The sequence below is a fragment of the Pogona vitticeps genome, chromosome 13 (genome assembly GCF_051106095.1).
Source record: "Pogona vitticeps strain Pit_001003342236 chromosome 13, PviZW2.1, whole genome shotgun sequence".
Taxonomy (NCBI): Eukaryota; Metazoa; Chordata; class Lepidosauria; order Squamata; family Agamidae; genus Pogona; species Pogona vitticeps.
In genome coordinates this window covers 20,897,943-20,919,895 of record NC_135795.1, presented here as the reverse complement: position 1 = coordinate 20,919,895, position 21,953 = coordinate 20,897,943, and the positions used below count along the sequence as shown (strand labels likewise).

Genomic DNA, 21,953 nt, shown 5'->3' with positions numbered 1-21,953 from the left:
CTTCTGTGTAAGAGCAAGCAGTCCTGATCCTTGATGCGGGTTGATTTTGGGGGAATGCGAGCAGCCCCTTTAGTCATACCTTTATGTAAGGGAGTCTGAATCACAAGACAAACTCCGGCCTTGAAGTGTTGCAAGCTTTTGAGTGACACTGGATTCTTTGTCTGTGGATCCTTCCTTTCCTAGGTAGAAACTCGGGCCAATTAGATCAGTGGGAGAATATATATCAGACCAGAAAGAGGACATGGGGTTCCAAGAGCAGTGAACATTTACAAATATTTGTCCCAGCCCTTAAATCAAACTGCAGGCTCAGGATTCAGCATTGATGGTGTTTTTTTTCTCCACGTTGTGCGTGTATGACCCTAAAACCTAAAGAATTCACAATTCCAGGGACCCAGGATCTTTACAACTTTGCAAAGTCCTCTGGGGTCAGAAAAACAATGCTTTTAAAATAAAAATACTTCCTGTTCTTCGCACCTCTTTCTTAGAAAAATTGTGAAAATGTTCTCAGTATACACAAACGAGGATGTTAAAAATTATGTATGCTGCTTTGGTGTTTGGTAACTGAGAAGCATGATCTAAGCTAGGATGCTGTCTTCCAAGTCTCTGCCCCAAGGAGTTTACAGTCTAAATGCAAACCAAGTAGGTGTCAGTGTCAGGAAGGGAGAGGCAGAGATAATGAGGGTGTGGTGAATGGAGGTTAATATGTTTATTGGTGTTGATGCTTTCTCTTAAGGCCTTGAGCCAAATACTGGTGTCAGAAATGCGCTCTTGGTTATTCATTCATTCATTCATTCATTCATTCATTCATTCATTCATTCATTCATGCGTTCCCTTTGGATGCTGCTTTTCTTCCACAGATGAGACTCAAGGGAGAATCAGAATTAAATGTTACAAATTATATAGAAAAAATGAATTGGTGCTGATATTTGTTCAGATCGCTTTGGGAAGCAGAAAGAGGAACTGGGTTTTTTCCTTGCCAAATGCAAACCGAGATCATAGTGACCCATATCCAGCCCTATTTTGGAAGGATGAATAATCTAACTTTCTCAGCGGTGTGGGGTCAAAAAGAGACAAAATTTGCTAATGAATTACACACAACATTTGCTAATGCTTCAAGTTCTTTCTCTAAGGCTCCTTCTTTTAAAAAAGACTGAATGTACTTGTATGAATTTTCCAGGTGAATTTCCAGCCAAAGGACCCCCCATCCCGCTCGTTCTTCTGTTCCTTTATTTCCACTCTGTTTGGGTGGGGGGAGAGATTCTAACTTTCTGCCTCGTTGCTGGGCTCCACAGACCTCTCCCCGAAGGACTAAGCAGAGTTATTTTTAGCAGTGAGCTGTATTTTTGGTGAGGGTTTACTTGCTTTCCGTTGGAGAATTTTTCTGCCATGACCAGTGGGCCTGAATTATAAACAGTGATCTAAGTCCTGGAAGTGGGCAGCCCTTATTTTCCATCAACTTCTGTAATTCCCTTTTAAAGCGGCTAAAGCCGTTAAGGATTACCTCCTTCTTGTGCCAGAGAAGTACAACTATGGAACTAGTTACCTTTAGAGGTGGTGAGCACCCCACTGCTGGAGGAATTCAAGGGAAAATTGGAGAACAATTTTCCAGATCTGCTTTGATTTGGATTTCTGCCTTGAGCCGGGGGGGGGGGTTGGACTTGATAGCCTTCGAGGCCCCTTCCGGCTCCACTCTTCTGTGATTCTGACCTGGCAAGACTCAAATCCTCTGTTCCTTTCTTAAAGGGAGGGTGACCGTTGTCTCCCGTCCCAGATCATGTTGGGCTTCAAATCTAGCGAATGCTGGCCGTTAATCTCACCGGCGAGAGCTGGGAGGAGCCGTTCTGCTTGAGAGGAACTTGAGAGCTGTCCAACAATGGAACGAATTAGCTCAGAAAATATTGGGATGTCCCTTTGTTTGAGGGTTTTAAACAGAGGTTGACTGCCACCTGTCAAGGATGCTTGAGTCTGCGGCTTTCCGGAGGGTGGGACTAGAGGACCTTTGGGAAACCCAGTCTGCAAAAAGACCTGTTTATAGGACCAACCCTAATCCTAGAATATGTGGACATCTTTCAGTCCTTCTGAAGGAGGAAGCTCTCCTGTGTGAGTGAAGAATCCAGAAATGTCCCCATCGTTCATCTTGAGTATGACTCGGTTTCTTGCACTGACAACTGAAATCTTCTTTCCGGTCCTCAGGGTGGTTATTTTCCAGAGCATGTCAAGTCTATGACCAGCTTGCGATGGCTGAAGCTCAATCGGACCGGGTTGTGTTATCTGCCGGAAGAGCTTTCTTCTCTTCAGAAGCTGGTGAGGAGCTGGGATGATCCCTCGTTTCCTTTTCAAAAAGAAAGTGTCCGTGTGGGTCGGAGGCACAATTGTACTTGCTAAATTTATGCTCAGATTTCCTCTGTCTTCGCAAGATCTTCTCCAGATAGCCTTTAAAAGCGTCTATGTGTTCATGTTTTGCTTGAGTGTGAATCCTGTTCAGAAAGAAAGCTCCCAGCAGGCACTGGGGCAGGAACAGGAAGCTTAGGTTGAGCTAGGCCTAGCTGAGCCTCAAAGCCTTCCTGTTTAGGCCTTTCCTCCCAGGTGAGCCCCATATAGGTTTCTTTAAGGTCTGCGTAAGACAAGTAGGACTCCTAGACTGTGGAATTATAGGATTTGTAGCCCAATAATTTTTTTTTAAAAATCATCCTTAACGTACCACAAAATTGGCTTTCTTATAGTAAAGTTCTTCTTAGTTTGTGAGCCTTTGACCTGAGACCAGCAAGTAAAATGAATAAATAAGTCTCTGTAGAGTGGAGCATGTTATAAATTTGAATGGAAGGGATTTGCATTATTCCAAAAGTCTCCACCCGTTTCTGCCTTTGCTCACCCTTCCAAGGTTCTAAAAATAGACTTGTCGGCTTGCAGAAGGGTTTGGAAGAAACACAAGCCTGGCAGATTTCAGAATCAATCAATCCAGGAGAAGGGAAGGAACAGGGAAAGGAGAGTGTGGTTGAGCTTCGTTCTGAAGGGTTCGAAAAAGTTGCTCCAGAAATTATTCACAGATTCTCCCGGCTGCCACGGCTATGAGAAACGAACGTCGAAGAAAGCAGACTTTCCAAGTGCAGGGTTAAGAGTCGGGCAGTAGCAGCAGCGAGAAGGGAAGGGTGAAAGATAGCATGAGAACGAGGGGGGGGGGTTGAATCAGAAGGGGCTTTGGGGGCAGCCAGCTGTAGATCTGTGGGGTAGGAAGGGCAAAGATAGAGCCTTCTGAGAAAGCGCAGCTCCCTCCTGGTGATCAGTTTTGGAACATTTGCTATGGAAAATCTTCACCCAGAGTCTTTTTGTTTTGCTCTGCTCAGTTTCCTATCTCCCCTCCTGTCACCACCTGTTACTTGCACATCATGTCCAGCATGTATGCACTGAGCCAGACCTAGTTCGATATGACTCAGCTAGGCCTAGTTCCATATCTCAGCTAGGCCTAGCTCCATATGACTCAGCTAGGCCTAGTTCCATATAACTCAGCTAGGCCTAGCTCTCTATGACTCAGCTAGGCCTAGCTCCCTATGACTCACCAAGGCCTAGCTGTATATTACTCAGCCAGGCCTAGTTCCGTATGACTCAGCTAGGCCTAGCTCTCTATGACTCAGCTAGGCCTAGCTCTCTATGACTCACCTAGGCCTAGCTGTATATTACTCAGCCAGGCCTAGTTCCGTATGACTCAGCTAGGCCTAGCTCTCTATGACTCACCTAGGCCTAGCTCCATATGACTCAGCCAGGCCTAGTTCCATATAACTCAGCTAGGCCTAGCTCTCTATGACTCAGCTAGGCCTAGCTCTCTATGACTCACCTAGGCCTAGCTCTTTATGACTCAGCTAGGCCTAGCTGTATATGACTCAGCCAGGCCTAGTTCCGTATGACTCAGCTAGGCCTAGCTCTCTATGACTCAGCTAGGCCTAGCTCTCAGTGACTCAGCCAGGCCTAGTTCCATATCTCAGCTAGGCCTAGTTCTGTATAACTCAGCTAGGCCTAGCTTCACCTAAGCTCCACCTAATGCTGATCTGTTAGGGCGAATATACGTCCCATTCCACGTTTGTCAGACTCTCTCTCTCTCCTTTTTGGTCCCCAACCAGGAACATCTGTCTGTCAGTCACAACAACCTCACCACGCTTCATGGAGAACTCTCCGGCTTGCCTTGCCTTCGGGTAGGTTGTTTTTGGGGGGTGGGGGGCCTTGGGAATCCCAGGGTTTGTGACTCGAATTGAGATCAGTGTCAAGTTCGCGTCCCTCCCCTTAAGGGTCAGCTGGGGGGGGCGGTCTGGATCCCGTCCTGCGCGTGTGACCCTCCCCCCCTCTCTCTTTTTCTGGCTCTCTTCCAGGCCATCGTGGCTCGGGCGAACTCGTTGAAAAACTCCGGCGTTCCCGACGATATTTTCCAGCTTGATGATCTCTCTGTGCTGGTACGTCTGGCTCTTGGCCCTTGGAATGTCTGTGGGCGGCCCCCACCTGAAGTTTTGGGTTTATGGCGTCCCCACCATCACATAACGGGTTCCTTCTAGGATCTGAGCTACAACCAGCTGACGGAAGTGCCCCGGGAGCTGGAAAACGCCAAGAACATGCTGGTGCTGAACCTGAAGCATAACAGGTGAATTTGGCGCAAAAAGAGGACGAAGACCTTTTTTTGGGGGGGGGGGGCAACTTGTGTGTGGGTTGGACTGAGCCGGGTTCGAATTCAAACCTTTGACCTTGGCACGGAGGCTCTCGGTGGCGGAGAACTGCTGATCAATGACAGCCTGCCCTACACTTGCGTAAGAAGGGGGGGAAAAGTTGATGGGTGTTTTGTGTATATCAGAGTTGGTCAGTGCAGTGACAAGATCGTTAATTACCAGCTCCAAAAATGCAAACACAGGAATTAGCTGTGCAGTCCATGGGTTCAGGTCAAAGAGTTGAGTCCAGAGAGACCTTTAGTTGGCATCATATATATTTACTTGAGTGTAAGCCCTCCTGCTCTCAATAGGATTTATTTCTGAGTAGACACGTAGGCTGGCCCTGTAGAAATATAAGAACACTGGTTTCAAGAAACCTTGTCTAGATCCACACATGAAGGTCTTGCTTTTCTGGAACAGGATGGTATTTTTTTCCCCACATGTGTCTTGTAGCTTCCTTTACTGTTGGCCCCACTGCCTAGGGCTGATGGGGGTTGTAGTCCAGCTACATGTGGGGTGCCCCACTTTGCCCCCCCCCGGCTCTTGGATTTCCTTATATTGGGTGGTGCTTGCTATTATTTTCCTCTGCGAAGCAATTCCTAACTTTTCTTAATCTGCTCTGACCTCTGATTTTTCCAGCGCTTGGAAAAAAAAACCCAGCAGGAATGTCTTGTGTTAGCAATTCATTTTTTTAAAAAAAAAATCAATGTTAAGAAAGCAGCTTGGCGATCTCTCTGTGCTGGTCAGGGGTCTGGATTTCACTCCAGCAGAAACAGATCGTTAGTAACCTTTATCTCCATTTCCTTGTGTCTGTTTACCCTCTTGAGTCCCCCTTGTTTATCTAAAACCGTGGCCTCTGTCTTCCTTCCAAGCCGCTAACACCCAAAAGCAGCTTAAATAAGTTTTAAAAAAAACCAAAACAAACCAAGGGGGAAAAGCAACTCAAAGAGAAACCATTTGAAATGAAAAACAGACTTGGCTTAAAGGCGCTTCCACCAGCTTTGCTTTGAACGTTGATTAAATGTGGCCCTTGTGGAGCATGGGTTAGGGGCCCCTGGGGCCCTGCCAGATGTTGCTGGACTACGGCTCCCATCCTCCCTGGCCATGCTGGCTGAGGCGAATGGGGGTTGTAGTCCAGAACCATCTAGAGGTCACCAGATGGGGCGGACGCTGTCCTAGCGTGGTCATTTCCAGCCTTGGCGCTACCATTCCCAGAAATGTTGGCCGGCACAGCTCGTGGTGAAGGCTTCTGGGAGTTGTAGCCCAAGAGCGGTGGTGGGCGGTCCAAGATGGGGAACTGCTGCCCTAGAGAGTCGTGCGGCTGAGGGCTGGGAATTGGCTTTCCTATATGATTTTTTTAGCACTACTTCTAGACTGTGTGCGCTTGGATAATTCTGGGAGTTGTAGTTCAAAAGAGGAACGTTCCCAAGGCCTGACAGATGATGGTCCATCGGCTTTGAGCCTCTCACGGCTGCAGCATCTCATTTGCAGGTGAGCCGGCCCAAAACGAGCCAGTACCCAGAGACCCACCTGCCGGCTCAAACCAGGTGTGTCCTCTTTCCACCACCCCCCTCCTCTCCCCTCCAGCATCGACGCCATCCCCAACCAGCTCTTCATCAACCTGACCGACCTGCTCTACCTGGACCTGAGCGACAACAAGCTCGAGAGCCTGCCGCCCCAGATGCGGCGCCTGGTGCACCTGCAGACGCTGATTCTGGATAACAACCCGCTCTTGCACGCCCAGCTGAGGTAAGGGGGGGCGAACCAGGAAAAAAGGGTGAGCCCCATCTGGGGGTCCTTGCAAGCAAAGCTCCTTTCCAGGCCTATACCTGGAGGTCCTTAGTGTTCCCTGGGGGTCTGTCATCCAAGGACTAAGCAGGTCCAACGCTGTTTAGCAGGTGAAATTTTATAGCGATGGGATTAGCAGGTTTAAGCACGATTCTTTTCTTTTTTTATTGCTGAGGCAAGGTGAGAAAGGTAACAAAAGCATAAGTCTTGTCGTCTCCTTGCTTTGCCTCTTTCCCTCTGCAGGCAGCTTCCCGCGATGGTCGCCTTGCAGACGCTCCGCCTCAGAAACACGCAGCGCACGCAGAGCAACCTCCCGACGAGCTTGGACGCGTTGGTGAACTTATCGGGTGCGTACACTGCGGGAGAAGATTCACGCCTGAGCGTCTGTCTGCCTCTGGTGTTGGGCCAGGAAGCTTTTAAAAGGCACTGATCCTGTGTAGACTTAGAACACAAGTGTCTTATGTTTTGTTGCATTCAGAGCAGATACAGGGTTTTTTTGAGGACCTCTGTCAGCCTGGGGGTCTCGGGTTCTTAAACTTGTGACGAAGTTCTCTAGGATGGTGGGGGGAAATCTGTGCAAAAGGATAAGGAATAAACCTGTACAGAGTTTACCTACAGCAGTGTTTCCCAACCTGGGGTCAGGACCCCCAAGGAGGTTGTGGGTCACCTCAAATGTGCTGCAGCCCTTCTCAAATAATTTCTTCCTTGACCTCTGCTAGCTTGATAGATTTCCCTTCCTTTTTTATTTTTATTTTTTGAAACCAACCTCCTGGCTGTCTTCAGATGTGGACCTCTCCTGTAACGACCTGAGCCGGGTGCCCGAGTGCCTCTACACCTTGGCCAACCTGCGGCGCCTCAACTTGAGCAGCAACCAGATTTCCGAGCTGTCCCTCTGCATCGACCAGTGGACGCACCTGGAGACCCTCAACCTGTCGCGCAACCAGCTGACCTCCCTGCCTGTAGGTGGCGCCCTCTTTTGTATCGGAGCGTACTGTTCTCCCATTCTTCCTCCTGTCCTAGTGACGGTCTCTTAAGCACCCTTGAATTGGATGGAGCTCCTCAAAGGAGGATTGTGTCCATCTGCTCTTATCCAACCCACTTTTGGCCTATTAATTATACAGTAGAACCACAGTATCCACGAGGGATCCAGCCCCGCCGTGGATGCCGAAAACCGTGGAAATAGCAAACCCTGCCTATTGCATAGTCTTTGGTTCCCTCTAGTGGACAGTTCTGATAATACACCTTGGAAACACGTATTTCTGTTGTTGGTTTTTTTTAAATTGTATTTTCAGCAGAGAAGTGAAGCCACGGGTCCTGATCCCTGTAGATACGGCAGGCCTCCTGTGCTACATTTATTGACACTTTGTCTCTCCGTGTTGGGGTCCACTGTTAATAAAGGCAACCTACAAATGAAAATGTGAATTTCTTCGTCTCGTTCGGAGTGAGCTAATAATTTTTTTCCCTTCTGCATTTCCCCCGGCTCTTTCCCTAGTCGGCCATCTGCAAGCTGACCAAGATGAAGAAGCTATACTTGAACACCAACAAGCTGGATTTTGATGGCATTCCATCGGGCATCGGGAAGCTGGCCAGCCTGGAGGAATTCATGGCTGCTAACAACAACCTGGAGCTCATACCTGAGAGCCTGTGCAGGTAAGCTGAGCCACCTCCTCCTCCTTCCTCTCTGCCCGTCCTGCTCCCTGCAGCCCCCAGCGAAAGCTAGGGTTCCCTCCAGTGGTCTTGGGCTTCCTGGTGGATCCTCTGCACGGAAGTGGCTTTATGTTTTGCTCCACCAGATTCTGTCAACACCTTAAAAAAAAGCTCTCCTCCTAATTATGCCTTCCGTAACAGCTCCATAATTGGGAGCATCTAGCGGTGAGCGACCCGTAAGCTTTAATCGCGGCTACACATACATCCAGGCTTAGCAGATTTCAGAGTCAGCTGCTCAACAGAGTTGTGGCTGGGTTAGAGGGAGCAAGGGGGCTGGCGGTGCTTAAGACCGCTTCCATCCTTCTTACCTTCTTCATGGTGGCCTCTGCTGGTGGGACACAAGAAAGGTGCTTTTGCAGGCACCTGCTTTCCCTTGAGCTGTTTATGGTTCAACACTGGCTGGGAAAAACTCTTCAGAGCCTTGGAAGGAAAGGTCGGGGGTCGAACGTGGCATTTTCAGTCGGCCAAGCAAGTGTTCTCACCATGCTGAGAGGGCGGTCATCTTCCGGCGGTCACATGCGTGCAGAGGAAGACAATGCTGTTTCTCTGCTGTCTCCCCTCCCCTTTTCCAGGTGTGCGAAACTCAGGAAGCTGGTTTTGAACAAGAACCGCCTGGTCACGTTACCGGAAGCCGTGCACTTCCTCTCGGACATTGAGGTGAGGGCTCGCTGTGGGTGGAGAGGCAGCAGGTGGGGTGGGGTGGGAGAGCTCAATGGGTCCCCCTCGAGGAAGGAGCTACGACTAAAATGCGATTTTCTATTTTAAAAACGTACTGCAGTAGGACAACGGTATGTGCGGGGGATTGGTTCCAAGCCCCCTCTCTGCGGATACTGGAAAATGTGGAAGTAGGGAACGCTGTACATTATGTGGATTCTGGCTAGTGGCCAGTTCTGGTAAACATGCCCTGGAAATATATATATATATGTATTTCTGTGGGTTTTTATTTAGTGTTTTTAGCTAGCGGATAAGTGAATCAGTGGATACTGATCCTGCGGATATGGGGGACGGCATACCCATGGACATTTTTAAGGTGTAAAATAAACCAGCTTGCTGAGATTTCCTTGTACGAAGTCCGTGACATGATTTTAGGCCTCATGTGAAGAAATCTGATAGGTGTGGTGGGGGTGGGGGTTAGGCCAATTTTAACAAGCCTGCCACCCTCCAGCTAGGGTGGACTGCCAATCCCATCCTTCCCAGCCAGTTTGGTGAGCACTGATTAGCATGCTAGGATCTGTAGTCCCTGCCTTCATCCCTCTAGTTTTCCACACACCTCTATCGGGCTATAAATGGGTTTCTCTCCCTCCCGCAGATCCTGGACGTTCGCGAGAACCCCAACCTCGTCATGCCCCCCAAACCCGTGGACAGGACTTCGGAGTGGTACAACATTGACTTTTCCCTGCAGAACCAGCTGCGGCTGGCTGGCGCCTCCCCTGCCACGGTGGCGGCAGCTGGGGCAGGTAAGCCCGGAAACTAACCTTGGGCTCCTCTGTGCCTGTGCAGGGGTGTGGTAGGTCTGTGGTTTCCATGCCCCTTTTCTCCACCTGTCTCCTCCTTTATTTATTCTTCCTTTTCTCCGTCACCCCCTTTGCTCTCCTAGGGAGCAGCCCGCGGGACCCCCTGGCACGCAAGATGCGCCTGCGAAGGCGCAAGGACTCTACGCAGGATGACCAAGCGAAGCAGGTGCTGAAGGGGATGTCCGACGTGGCTCAGGAGAAGAACAAGAAGATGGAGGTAGGAGGCACAAAGCCACGGAAGTGTGTTTGTGGACAGCGGGGGACCTAAACAGTTTTGTGCATGTATTTGGGGCGGTGCAAAGATCCTGGAGTCTAGAATGGCGGCAGTAACTAGGATCCCTTACAGTGGTGCCTCGCTTTACGATTGCCCCGCATTGCGACGATCTTTTTGCTATTGCAATTGCGATCGCAAAACGATGGTCTGGTGTTTTTTCGCTTTGCAATGATCGGTTCCCTGCTTTGGGGACCGATTCTTCGCAAAACGACAATTTTCCGACAGCTGATCGGCGATTTCAGAATGGCCGCCGGGTAAATAAAATGGCTCCCCACTGTTTTCTGGGACGGAGTCCTCGCTGCACAGGCAGCAAAAATGGCTGCCCTATGGAGGATCTTCGCTGGAATGGTGAGTTTCCAGCCCTTTGGAACGCATTAAACGGGCTTTAATGTGTTTCAGTGGGCTTTTTATTTTCGCATGATGACGTTTTTGTTTTACAGCAATTTCGCTGGAGTACATTAACGTCATAATGCGAGGCACCACTGTATTGTCTAGCTAGCTCATCTGCTGGGATCCCTTACTCCCCCACCCCTCTCGATTGGCGTTTTTTTCTTTGTTTTTCCTCCATTAGGAGAATGGAGATCTAAAATACACAGACCTCAAGACCCGTCGCTGGGACCAGAGTTTGGAGAAGCCGCAGCTGAACTACTCGGAGTTTTTCACGGAAGATGTGGGGCAGCTTCCTGGCGTCACCGTCTGGCAGATCGAGAATTTTGTGCCCACGTTGGTGGACGAGGCCTTCCACGGGAAGTTCTACGAGGCCGACTGTTACATTGTGCTGAAGGTGAGGGAGTGGTTTTTACAGCATCGGGTGAGATCTCCCGCCCTACGATATCCTTTGGTTCTCGTCCTCACGACAGCCTTGAATTTTGATGGTGTCCTTGAACCTGACACTCTGTCCCATCAGTAGGCAACCTAGAGGCCCTTCTGGGTGCTTTGGATCACAATTCCCATCAACCCCAAGTAGCATGGCCAGTGAGGCTCATGGGAGTTGTAGTTCACAACACCTGGAAAACCTATAGCTATCTTGACCAGTAGCCATTAGTGTTTCTGATCTCCATAAACGTCTCCAATTCACTTTTAAAGCTCTCCAAGCTGGCAGCCGTTGCTACGTCCTGCAGCAGTGAGTTCCAGTTTTAACTTGTGCTGCATTGAAGATGCTGCTTTCCTCTGTGCTGTGTCTCCCACCACAGTACAATTTCCATTTTGATGCTGATACCTTTAACTCGTTCAATACATTGTTTTTCTCTTGTGAGATTGTTTCACGGACAGTTTGCACATTGATTTTTTTGGGAGGTGGAGGAAGCGGAAAGGCAACTAAGAAACCCACTGATAAAAAACCCAAATATTGAGATTACTTAAATAGATGACTATCCGATGGGACCCCATGTAAAGGATTTTCTTTCCCCACCTGTTTGATCTTTGGTCTGACTCTGCAAATGGCTCTCTCCAGACGTGTCTGGACGATAATGGTTCCCTGAACTGGGAGATTTACTACTGGATCGGGCAGGAGTCGTCACTCGATAAGAAAGCCTGTGCGGCCATCCACGCCGTCAACCTGCGCAACTACCTGGGCGCTGAGTGTCGTAGCATCAGGGAGGAGATGGGTGACGAGAGTGAGGAGTTCAGCCAGGTAAGCTGTTCTTTCTTTCTTTCTTTCTTTTGTGGAAGTTGAAGGCTTAAGGCTACCTCACAGGGTCGTTGTGACGGGGATGCAGTCCCCATGTGCATCTTTGAACCCATTAAAAGATATATGTAGAACCCCTATATCTGCGTGGATCAGTTAAAATCCCCCTCACAGATGCTGAAAAGCAAATATATATAGGGATTTTTCTTTCAATGTTTTAAATATTTTCAGACTGTGGATAAGTTAATCCGTGGATCCTAATCCTGTTTATAAGGAGGTCCTGCTGTACATGATATAAAGGCCCCGAATTTTGCTCAGTTCTGCTCAGAAACAGAGAAATTTTTTTACTTAATGAGTACAGGCTATGGCACTGTGTGAAGACATAGATACAGCCATATGCTCGTAACAACACAAGGAAGAATTTTGTCACCCAGAATGTTAAACGCTTGAAAAAACGTTTTTCACCTCAAATTGCATACACTGTGAATGTGTTTTACAATGTGTTTTGCTTTTGCCTGAAATCCCGTTCATCTAAAAGGCACATTTTAACATCCCCAAAGGTTTGCCATGAGCTAGTTCTCTTGGTGACAGCCCCCTTAAAACGTGAAGGAATTAAAACATGGACGTTTTTGGAAAATGCATTTTTAAAAAGATGCAATTTCTCTCTCACCAACTCTTTCTCACAACAACCTGGGAGGGTAGTTTAGGCTAAACAGAGAGTCGTTAATTAGGACACACTGAAGTTCGTGCCAGGGATTTGAACTCGGATCTCCCTGTTATTTGACCCACGTTCTCCAACTGTCTTTTCCTCGCCCTTCTTCCTTTCCAACATCTAAAAACTGAATGTCTGCCCGTAGGTGTTCGACCATGAGATCTCCTACATTGAAGGCGGCACCGCCAGCGGCTTCTACACGGTGGAAGATGTCCATTACATCACCAGGTAATCCGGATCGAGACCCCCATCGCTTCTTCCCCAGGCTGGTTGTTAAATTCACTACGTTTGAGTCCAGCCAGTCCCCCAAAAAATCTGTGTTTGGACGTTCTTTATCGGATAATACAGCTTGGCTTTGGAGGAAGAGACTTTAAGTCCTGACTACAAATCCCCAAATCCCCCAAACTCTTTAGAGTTCCGCGCTCTTCAGAGTCCAAACTTCAGAAGTTTTCCAAGACTTTCCCTCCCCCCTTTCCTTACGTCTGCTACCTGCAAACGTTTTTGGGAGGATGGGGTGCATGGCTCAGATTCGAGAGCAAGACTTTAGGGTCTCGCCTTATCGCTTTTTGGGAAACTCAAATTTTGAGGATCAACCAGGAGCTCTTACTGACCTTAACCACTGAGCTCTCCTGCCAGCTTATCGCTGCCCTGAAACCCTAAACCCAAGTCTGTACTAGGACGGCTTCGTCCTTTGGCTAACAGCCAGTGCTTGGAACATCTTCTGAGGTTAATGGAAAAACTGGTGAAAATTCCACGAACAACTCAAACCACCCCCTCCGCAAAAAAAAAAAAAAAGAGAGACACACAATATTTTTTTCCTGCTCTTCACCATCCAAGCAGATGGATTCAAGCTTTCCTTCAATGATTAAGTCCCCGCCCCTTTTTTAATCCAGGCTTTATCGCGTCTACGGCAAGAAGAACATAAAACTGGAACCGGTCCCGTTGAAGGCAGCAGCTTTGGACCCCCGGTAAAGGCATGGGGGGTGGGTTTCCTTAGGCCACGTGAGTTGATCTGAAACCGCCGCTGCTCAGATCAAAGGGGAAAAAACAGATCCGTGGCTTTTAATACCTGTATCTCAAATGTTTGGGGGGGTGGACGGCTGACAGCCTGGACCGCTTTCCTCACCCCCACACCCTTCCTTCCCTCGGGTCATCCTCAGCTTCGTCTTCCTCTTGGACCACGGCCTCAAGATCTACGTTTGGCGGGGGAGCCAGGCCACGCTGAGCGCGACCACCAAAGCCAGGTAGGACCCAGAAACGGGGAGCGTGGCTGCTTAACGGTTTACCTTCTTCCTCTGGACCGAGCGACGGACGAACAGCAGCGGCCTTTCTCTCTCCCCACAGGCTTTTTGCAGAGAAGATCAATAAGAACGAGCGGAAGGGCAAAGCGGAAATCTTGCTGCTGAGCCAGACGCAGGAGATGCCCGAGTTCTGGGAAGTGGTCGGAGGGCACCCCGAGGAGATCAAGATCAGCGTCCCCGACGACTTCAAGCCACCCAGGCCGAAACTCTACAAGGTGGGCGTCCGCGTGTGTGAAAGAAAGAGAGAGAGAAAGAGAGCCCAGCCAAAAATCCAACCCTCGTCTTCTCTTCCTCCTCCCACGCAGGTTGGATTGGGGCTGGGCTACCTGGAGCTCCCCCAAATCAATTACCGGCTCTCGGTGGAGCACAAGAAAAGGCCGAAGGTGGATCTGCTGCCAGAGATGAGGCTGGTAGGACACCACCGGGAAGGGCATGTGGGCGTGTGCGTGTTTTCTCTCAGACCAAGGAGGAGTGGAAACTCCGGTCTCTCGTAGGAGCCGCCTGAGTTTCCTTAGGCAGCAGCGACCGCACTTGAACTGCACATTGAATCCGGTCGCCTTTTAATGGCCCCCTGCGATTCTGGGGGTGGTAGGTAAATGAGGTCCTTGGAATGCTGTTCGGGCAAATGTCAAGGTCTCTGTAGCAGAGAATCCGAAAGACGTCCTCAGTCGACAGCTTTTCTAACTAGGGGAGCGAATGGAGGAGTGTCAAACCGGTTTAACGGTTTGGTGGTGGGGACACATTGGCTGGCCGGAATTCAGGTGCAAAACCATGCCGACGTTCAGCTCTCTTGAGCCAGTCAATTCGTAGCCTCTAGGAACGGATGGTACCTTGGATTGCAAAACAGAGCCTCCACCTTCCTAGGCAGTCTATCTTAAAATACCAAGCGCTGTGAAACGGGACGACGGGTGTTGTCATCGTCACCCTAGCTCCTGGGGGTGGTGGTTGAACTGAAACGGACCGAGCGATCCCCCTGGCGCTCCGCCCTTGCCCTCTTGTCGTCATCCTCATCTTCTCCTCCTCCTCAGCTTCACAGCCTGCTGGACACGAAGTCGGTCTACATCCTGGACTGCTGGTCGGACATTTTCATCTGGATCGGCCGGAAGTCGCCCCGCCTGGTGCGGGCGGCGGCCCTGAAGCTGGGCCAAGAACTGTGCAGCATGCTCCACCGCCCCAAACATGCCATGGTTCTCCGGAACCTGGAGGGAACCGAGTGCCAGGTGCGCTGGGGGGTGAAGGTGGAGGTGGGATGCGGGTAAGGGTGGGGGGTCCATCGCTCGATGGGAGTCGTATTGCAGGAGTTAAGGCTACGGCCGTTTTTATCCACCTGAGATCTGTGAAACAAACCCCCCCCCCCAGGACAAAAGAAAGGCCCTCAAGTTGAATCTATAGGGCATGATTATAAACATAATTTTACGCGATGCCAGCCTTCAGATCAGCCTTCCTCTTAATAATAAGTTTTTTCAAGGCAGGCCCTCCCTGTGTGGCCAGAGTTGTTGTTTTTTTTTCATGTGGATGCCCGTCTTTCCTGCCTTAGGTCTTCAAATCTAAATTCAAGAATTGGGACGATGTGCTGAAGGTGGATTACACGAGGAACGCAGAGTCGGTCCAGCAGGCCGAGGGCCTCTCCGGGAAAGTCCAGAAGGACGCGGAGAAGAAGGAACAGATGAAAGCCGACTTGACAGCTCTGTTCCTGCCGCGCCAGCCCCCGATGCCGCTCGCGGAGGTACCTCGGGGAGGGGAAGAAGCGCGGGACCGCTAGGCAGCCCTTCGCTTATCTCTGAACCCCCAAAAAGCGAGACCCGTGTTTGGTTGTAAAGGCCTCGGATCTCTCCGCGCTAGGATGCTGAGTGCCGAAATCCCCCGGTCTTTTCTGCCAGCCAAAACGGAATTGCAAGCTGTGGAAATCTTATCTGTAGATACAGGCATCTCCTGCAAGGTCTCCTTAAGAGCTGCCCAATGCGGGTGTGAGGTCCCCCCAAACCAATACTGCAATCGGTGTTAACGTCCCTGTGTGCAGACACAGCTAGACATGTGCACACCCCCTTACGGTGCTTGTGAGATCTAGGAAGTGGCTTTTCTGGATTCTGGTACAGCACAAAAGGGAGATGTCATTCCTGTTCACCTGCTAAATGGATCTTTTCTTGGAATGTTTTTCTCCTTGCCTCTTGGCTCCTTTTCATGGCTTAAATGCAGGTGAAGGAAGGACAGAGAAGAGGATGATTCTTGCCTCAATGCCTTGCCTAATGTGGCTCTCTAGAATAGCACCCCGTTTCCTTCCAACCTCTCCCCCACCCCAGGTGGGGGGCACTAAGCAGCATGTTGCTGTTCTTGACTGGCCCCGAAATGGGCCGATGGGTCTTATGGCAACCTTCCTCTCCGGGTATCTGCGGCTCATGCCTCTTGTGTGTGTCTGTGTGTCTCCCATTATTTTTGGGGTTGTGGGTCAGGCGGAGCAGTTGATGGAGGAGTGGAACGAGGACCTGGACGGCATGGAGGGCTTCGTCCTGGAGGGGAAGAAGTTTGCTCGCCTGCCGGAGGAAGAATTTGGTCATTTCTACACCCAGGACTGCTACGTTTTCCTCTGCCGGTAAGCGACCCCCTTCGGGTCCGTTCATCGAATAGCTCATTTTGGCCTCCAGCGAGGTCTGAGTCCTCCCCTTTTTTGCCCTGGAAGGTACTGGGTCCCCGTGGAATGTGAAGAGGACGAGGAGAAGAAAGAGAAGAAGGCCCAAGGGGAAGGGGCGGCGGAGGGAGAGGACGAGGAGGCGGAGGAAGACGAGGAGAAGCAGCCGGAGGAAGACTTCCAGTGCGTCGTGTACTTCTGGCAGGGCCGGGAAGCCTCCAACATGGGCTGGCTAACCTTCACGTTCACCCTCCAGAAGAAATTCGAGAACCTTTTCCCTGGCAAGCTGGAGGCGAGTCACAAAAAAGAGAATATTTTTGTGTATACATTGGGATCAGGATATCCCTTCCCCCCTGGCTGCGGATGCTGAAATCCGCAGATATAACAAACCCCGTGCCATAGCCTGTCTCTGGCTCCCTCTAGTATCCATTTCTGGTAATACATGTAAAATACCTTTTTTCCCCTGGATTTTTTTCCATTTACCATGCTGTGTATAATATTTGCTACTATCTGTAGTTTCCAGCATCCGGTCGGGGAGGGGCCTTTGGAACTCCTCCCCTGTGGATATGGGGGGTCCTCCTGTCATCTGGCAGAATAAATGAGGATGGACGATTGTTCTGAATCAGGGCTGAGGATCCTCTCCTTCCCTTTCCAGGTGGTCCGCATGACCCAGCAGCAAGAGAACCCCAAGTTCTTGTCTCATTTCAAGCGGAAATTCATCATCCACAGCGGCAGACGGAAAGCCAAGGAGGACAGTCTCCAACCCAGCCTCTACCACCTCCGGACCAACGGCAGTGCCCTCTGCACCCGGTGAGCACAGCCTCCCCCCCCCCCCACGATCCCTTTGAGGTCTTGCCCTCTCCCCACCCCTGGCAGTTTCCTCCTTAGATTCATGCTTTGTCCCGTCAAGAAACAAGACGTTGTTTTTCATATTGGGGCTGCCAGTCATAGGATCCAGGGGATATTTGGGAGAGTGAGGTCGGAAGATTTATTTATTTATTTATTTGATTTATATCCCGCCCATCTGGTCTATATGACCACTCAGAGCGTATAGACCAGATAGGAATTCTGCCCTCAATTGTATTGCTAGAGGAGACCCATTGAATCAATGACTGAAGGATGAGTCAATAGGCTTTTCATCATTCACGTCGCCCTGCTTCAGGCACAACTGAGTTGTCAGTGTTGTCCTTAAAAATGCGGCACCCGGAAATTCAGTGGCCGATACCACTTCCATCTTTTCCATCTGTTTTTTTGTGACGGTGCGGTTTGTCCCGTTTTTTTTTTTTTAAATCTTCCTTTCTTTTTAGATGCATCCAGATCAATACAGACTCCAGCCTTCTCAACTCTGAGTTCTGCTTCATCTTAAAGGTGACGTATTTGGGAACACCCAGTTACAGAACTGGATCTGTTTATTTATGTGATTGTCAGTAATTTATTTTGCCCTGAAAATGAAAACTGCTTTTTAAAAAATGTGCTTCGGAGATGCATTAAAAGTTAAAGTACAATTTAAAAACGACAGTTTGGGAGATAGTTTACAAAACAAGTACTGTTGGTTTTGGAACAAAGCAACTGATAAGATAACAAGGCGGAAGTAAGTCATTCAGGCTTTCGACGGACGTTCTCCGAATGGCTCCCCTTTAATTTTACTAAGACTATGATGGTGATAAAATGTCAAAACATCTTTACCATCAGCAGGTTGGGTCGAAAATGACAGGCAGTAACTTACGAATAAAGACCAGGTTCGGTGACACAGAACTTGGTAGCCGATTCAAGAGCTTGATGGACCGCCTATAAAAGCCAGGTTGACCGTGGCCTCCATCCACGTCATTGTGTTAGAATCATCTACCAAGACGCCATCGCTGATTGCAATTTTTTAAAAGAGAACACGGTGTCTTTCTGGGTTCTTGCATAGTTTCTGCTAACAAACGGTGGGGGCCCTTTCTTCTCCAGGTTCCCTTTGAGAGCACCGATAACCAGGGCATCGTTTATACCTGGGTGGGCCGGGCTGCTGACCCCGACGAGGCCAAGCTGGCCGAGGACATCATGAACCACATGTTTGATGACTCCTACAGCAAACAGGTGAGGCGGGGGCCAGCGCCCGGACAGTCTGAGCAGAAGAAAAGTGCAGGAAGAAGAGATGGATCAAGAGGCCTCATTCCTTTTTTTTCCCCCAACTCTGCTTGCAAAATCTGAACTGCAGCAAGAGAGAAATGTTCGTCTGATTTCCAGCATCTGCAGTGGGTACCTGCTCTGTTTCATAGCCCTTGCAAAATTCCTCAAACGTCCTTGATGAATTTCACTCTTAGAACAATTTTTCCGTCTTCTGTGGACCTTCCGCAAACACACACAAAACTGTGAAAGAATTGTTTTTAAACTTCAAGGCAATAAACGGCTGGCTTGCTTAGTGGTTGCCGGCCGAGCCGGAGGTTGGGAGTTCAGTCCCCCTACTTGTGCCTCCTTAACAAGGGGCTGGACTCCGCGATCCAGAGGGTCTCTTCCGGCTCAGCAGGTCTAAGAGGATGATGACGACGACAAGGACTTTGCCAGCTCTCCATCAGAATGGGAGGACATTTTTGGGAAGGTGGAGACACAGAAACCAGTAGCGCCCTTCCGATATTTGGGGCAGATGCAGGGAACTTCTGGGACCCAATTGTTAAGCTGCAGTTCCACACCTTTCTATTAAGGATTAACACCTCCCCTGCTCATTTCCAGGTCATTAACGAGGGAGAAGAGCCAGAAAACTTCTTTTGGGTTGGCATCGGAGCCCAGAAGCCCTACGACGGAGACGCCGAGTACATGAAATACTCCCGACTGTTCAGGTGAGGGACCCTGGCGACGGCTCGTCCGTCCTCGCCCCCTTCTCCCCCTTTCCTCTTCCCCGTAATCGCCTCTTCCCCACAGCTGCCCCACTAATGGCTGGGAAGTCTGAAATTGTAGCTGGCATCGTTCCTGCGCTTTCAGCAGCTTCCTGAGGACTAGCAACATGCATTTTAAAAAATGCACATGGTGATTCTTATAAGCAGCATCATGTGGGCGCAAGGACCGCCTCCCACGGCTCTTAACAAATTTGAACTTCCTGCTGTTAAGATCCGGTTCTGATCATTTAACCTTAAAATGAACGTTGCACAGGGCCTTGCGCCTCGAGTGTTGTTCTCAGCTTGCTTGAATCCAGGACAGGGTCAGCAATGGGAAAAGGAAAGATTTATAGACCTTTTGTCATTTTGCCTTTCCAGATGTTCCAACGAGAAGGGCTATTTTGCCGTGTCCGAAAAATGCTCAGACTTCTGCCAGGATGATCTGGCTGATGATGACATCATGTTACTCGACAACGGCCGCGAGGTGAGGATTGGGGGGTGGGGTGGGGGCATCTACCCAGGCAGAATCTCCTGCCAGAATCCTGGAGATAAAAGACAGATTGCGTCTTTTCCATTTTTTTTCTGGGGTGAAAAAATGGGAATGGGCTCCTCCCTCCAGAAAAAAAAAATGGAAATTTTACATCTGTAGTTCAATTATGTGGAATGGGTTAAAAATGGAAACACTCTTCCGCCGTGGAGCTGTTTCCAGTGGATATTTTTGCTGTTCCTATGTTTTTAAAAAATATTTTCTTTTTTCTCCCTTTTGCAGGTGTACATGTGGGTGGGGACACAGACGAGTCAAGTGGAAATCAAGCTGAGTCTCAAAGCTTGCCAGGTAAATCTGGAAGCGGTCACAATTCCAGGTTAGAGCCTCAGCCGGCCCCTTCAGGCATCTCCCATCATCCCCAAGCCAGCATTGTTATCAATACAAACACACTGGCTGGAAATGATTCAGGTCACCGAGGTTGAAGAAGGCAATTGGTTGCAGGAGGATGTTGGTGAAATTTCCGCTCCAAAAAGCCTCAGTGAAGACCAGAAACATTGAAGGATTGTGTGGGATCTGAAACCCAGAATATTTTGGGAGCCAAAATCCTGGCCTTGGGCATAATCGGCTCAAACGGCTTTGTTCAAATTGAATTAGACTTTCGTGCTTACCTGAAAAACCCAGAAATGTGGATTTGGTGGCCTCATGCAGCCATTCTCAACCGGGGGGGGGGGGCAGGCACCTTCAAAGGGGGCCACAGACTAGATCCAAGTCTTCACACACCACCTTACAAGGTTTGCTGCGTGATTTATACGAACCTGATTTGTCCTAGATTTCTTTCATACGGTGTTTATGGCTGTAGCCACAGAAAGGCTGCGCAGGGCTAGCACCCGAGCCGCTGGCGTTCCGGAAGGGACAAGCTTTCCCATTTTAGACTACGGTTACCCTAAATGTCCCGTCGTGTCTTTCTCATCGCCTGGGTCCTCCGCCCTGAACTTTCCCGTCTCTTTTCTGCTCCCAGGTTTACATCCAACACATGCGCTCCAAAGATGCCAGCCGTCCGCGGAAACTCCGCTTGGTCCGGAAAGGGAACGAGCCGCCGGCCTTCACTCGTTGCTTCCACGCTTGGGGCGTCTTCCGGAAACCCCCGGCCTAAGCCGACTCCTCTTTCAACACCCCTTAAAAATGTCACCCTCTTGCCTCCTTTGATTTTGTCCAGCCTACGGGACAAAATGTTATTTAGAATAAGCCACTTCTCTTTTATTCTGGCTGCTGCGGCCCCTGTCTTTTGTAAAAAGGTGAACTCTATTTTGATTTTTTCCCCTCCCTTCTCCAGCACGTTCTTTTCCTTGGTGCAACGAGGCCGGTGTTGCTTAGACCCGCCTGAGAAAGGCGACAGCGTCGTTTTTCACTCCTGCTCCAGCAAAATTGAAGCGTGGGTGTGCTGTAGGTTTCCTCCCTGTTGGCACCCAGATTTTGATATTTCTATAAACCACACACACGCACACATAAAATAGGGTTCCGGTGCTGCTTCAAGGAGCGCAGGAAGGCCAGGCAGAAGACAAGAGAAAGGCTGGGTCCCATTTCAGACAAGACCTAGCAGACGGTTTGTGTGGATCTTGATAATTCTTTGATACGGAAGGGGGGGGGGTGGAGGATGGCCAGATGCAGAAAAGGAAAAGAAAAAAGAGGTTGGGGCTTCTACCTGTTGGGGAGCTGAATAGAAGAGGTTTCAGCAAGTTACTGTTTTTGTTTTTTGGCAAGCTGTAAGTTGCAAAATCCCTTCCAATATTTAGTATTTAAGAGCCCTCACCGTTCTCGCACCCAGACCATTACATATTAACGGGTGACAAAAGTAAGAAGAGTTTGTTGTGGTTTTTTTAAAAAAAGTGGCATTCTGCTGCTAGTCCTCATGGAGTTTAAAAAGGGTTCCTTAAAGGTAACATATTTAAATATGATTGTCAGTGGGGTAGTTTCTCTCCTGGCCCTTCCCTTTTGCCTACGGTGCATTTCTACTGCTGTCGCTTTAACAGTTGGACTACAATTACCAGATTCCCCCAGCTAGTCGGCCACTTTTCCAAGCTCTGCCCCCTTTAATAAAGGCAGCAAAGGAGAGAACCAAAACACTGGTGGGTTCGACGTCCAGGCCATCTGAAAGGTGGTGGTTTCTATGTCTTTGAGTGAGGCAGGAATTCCACACGCCCTGTGACTTCTCTCCCTGCCTCGGTGATGCAGAAGGTGAGGTGTCAGGACCTCGAAACCGAGACCTGGACAGTTCCTTGCTTGAGGGTCCATCCGGGGCCCTTCTTGAACCGGGAGTCCCATCCGCTTTACAAGCGTTTACACCATATCAATAAAGACAGCACTTCACAGATGA

General features: G+C 49.5%; 1 protein-coding gene across 1 annotated transcript in view; it reads left to right on the top strand.

The window, feature by feature from the left end:
- The window catches only part of FLII (FLII actin remodeling protein), a 27,249-nt gene extending 5,296 nt beyond the window's left edge, over window positions 1-21,953 (top strand). The window contains exons 3-31 of the mRNA XM_072982478.2: window positions 2,194-2,304; window positions 4,116-4,187; window positions 4,362-4,442; window positions 4,542-4,627; window positions 6,276-6,437; window positions 6,720-6,823; window positions 7,260-7,435; window positions 7,969-8,126; window positions 8,756-8,840; window positions 9,493-9,640; window positions 9,781-9,914; window positions 10,543-10,755; window positions 11,425-11,604; window positions 12,456-12,538; window positions 13,204-13,278; window positions 13,471-13,554; window positions 13,655-13,826; window positions 13,917-14,021; window positions 14,640-14,831; window positions 15,149-15,337; window positions 16,062-16,201; window positions 16,289-16,529; window positions 16,893-17,047; window positions 17,545-17,605; window positions 18,188-18,316; window positions 18,950-19,056; window positions 19,471-19,576; window positions 19,862-19,927; window positions 20,598-21,953. Coding sequence (XP_072838579.2) covers window positions 2,194-2,304; window positions 4,116-4,187; window positions 4,362-4,442; window positions 4,542-4,627; window positions 6,276-6,437; window positions 6,720-6,823; window positions 7,260-7,435; window positions 7,969-8,126; window positions 8,756-8,840; window positions 9,493-9,640; window positions 9,781-9,914; window positions 10,543-10,755; window positions 11,425-11,604; window positions 12,456-12,538; window positions 13,204-13,278; window positions 13,471-13,554; window positions 13,655-13,826; window positions 13,917-14,021; window positions 14,640-14,831; window positions 15,149-15,337; window positions 16,062-16,201; window positions 16,289-16,529; window positions 16,893-17,047; window positions 17,545-17,605; window positions 18,188-18,316; window positions 18,950-19,056; window positions 19,471-19,576; window positions 19,862-19,927; window positions 20,598-20,732 — 3,750 coding nt within the window. The 3' untranslated portion in view covers window positions 20,733-21,953. The remainder of the gene's footprint in view (window positions 1-2,193; window positions 2,305-4,115; window positions 4,188-4,361; window positions 4,443-4,541; window positions 4,628-6,275; window positions 6,438-6,719; window positions 6,824-7,259; window positions 7,436-7,968; window positions 8,127-8,755; window positions 8,841-9,492; window positions 9,641-9,780; window positions 9,915-10,542; window positions 10,756-11,424; window positions 11,605-12,455; window positions 12,539-13,203; window positions 13,279-13,470; window positions 13,555-13,654; window positions 13,827-13,916; window positions 14,022-14,639; window positions 14,832-15,148; window positions 15,338-16,061; window positions 16,202-16,288; window positions 16,530-16,892; window positions 17,048-17,544; window positions 17,606-18,187; window positions 18,317-18,949; window positions 19,057-19,470; window positions 19,577-19,861; window positions 19,928-20,597) is intronic.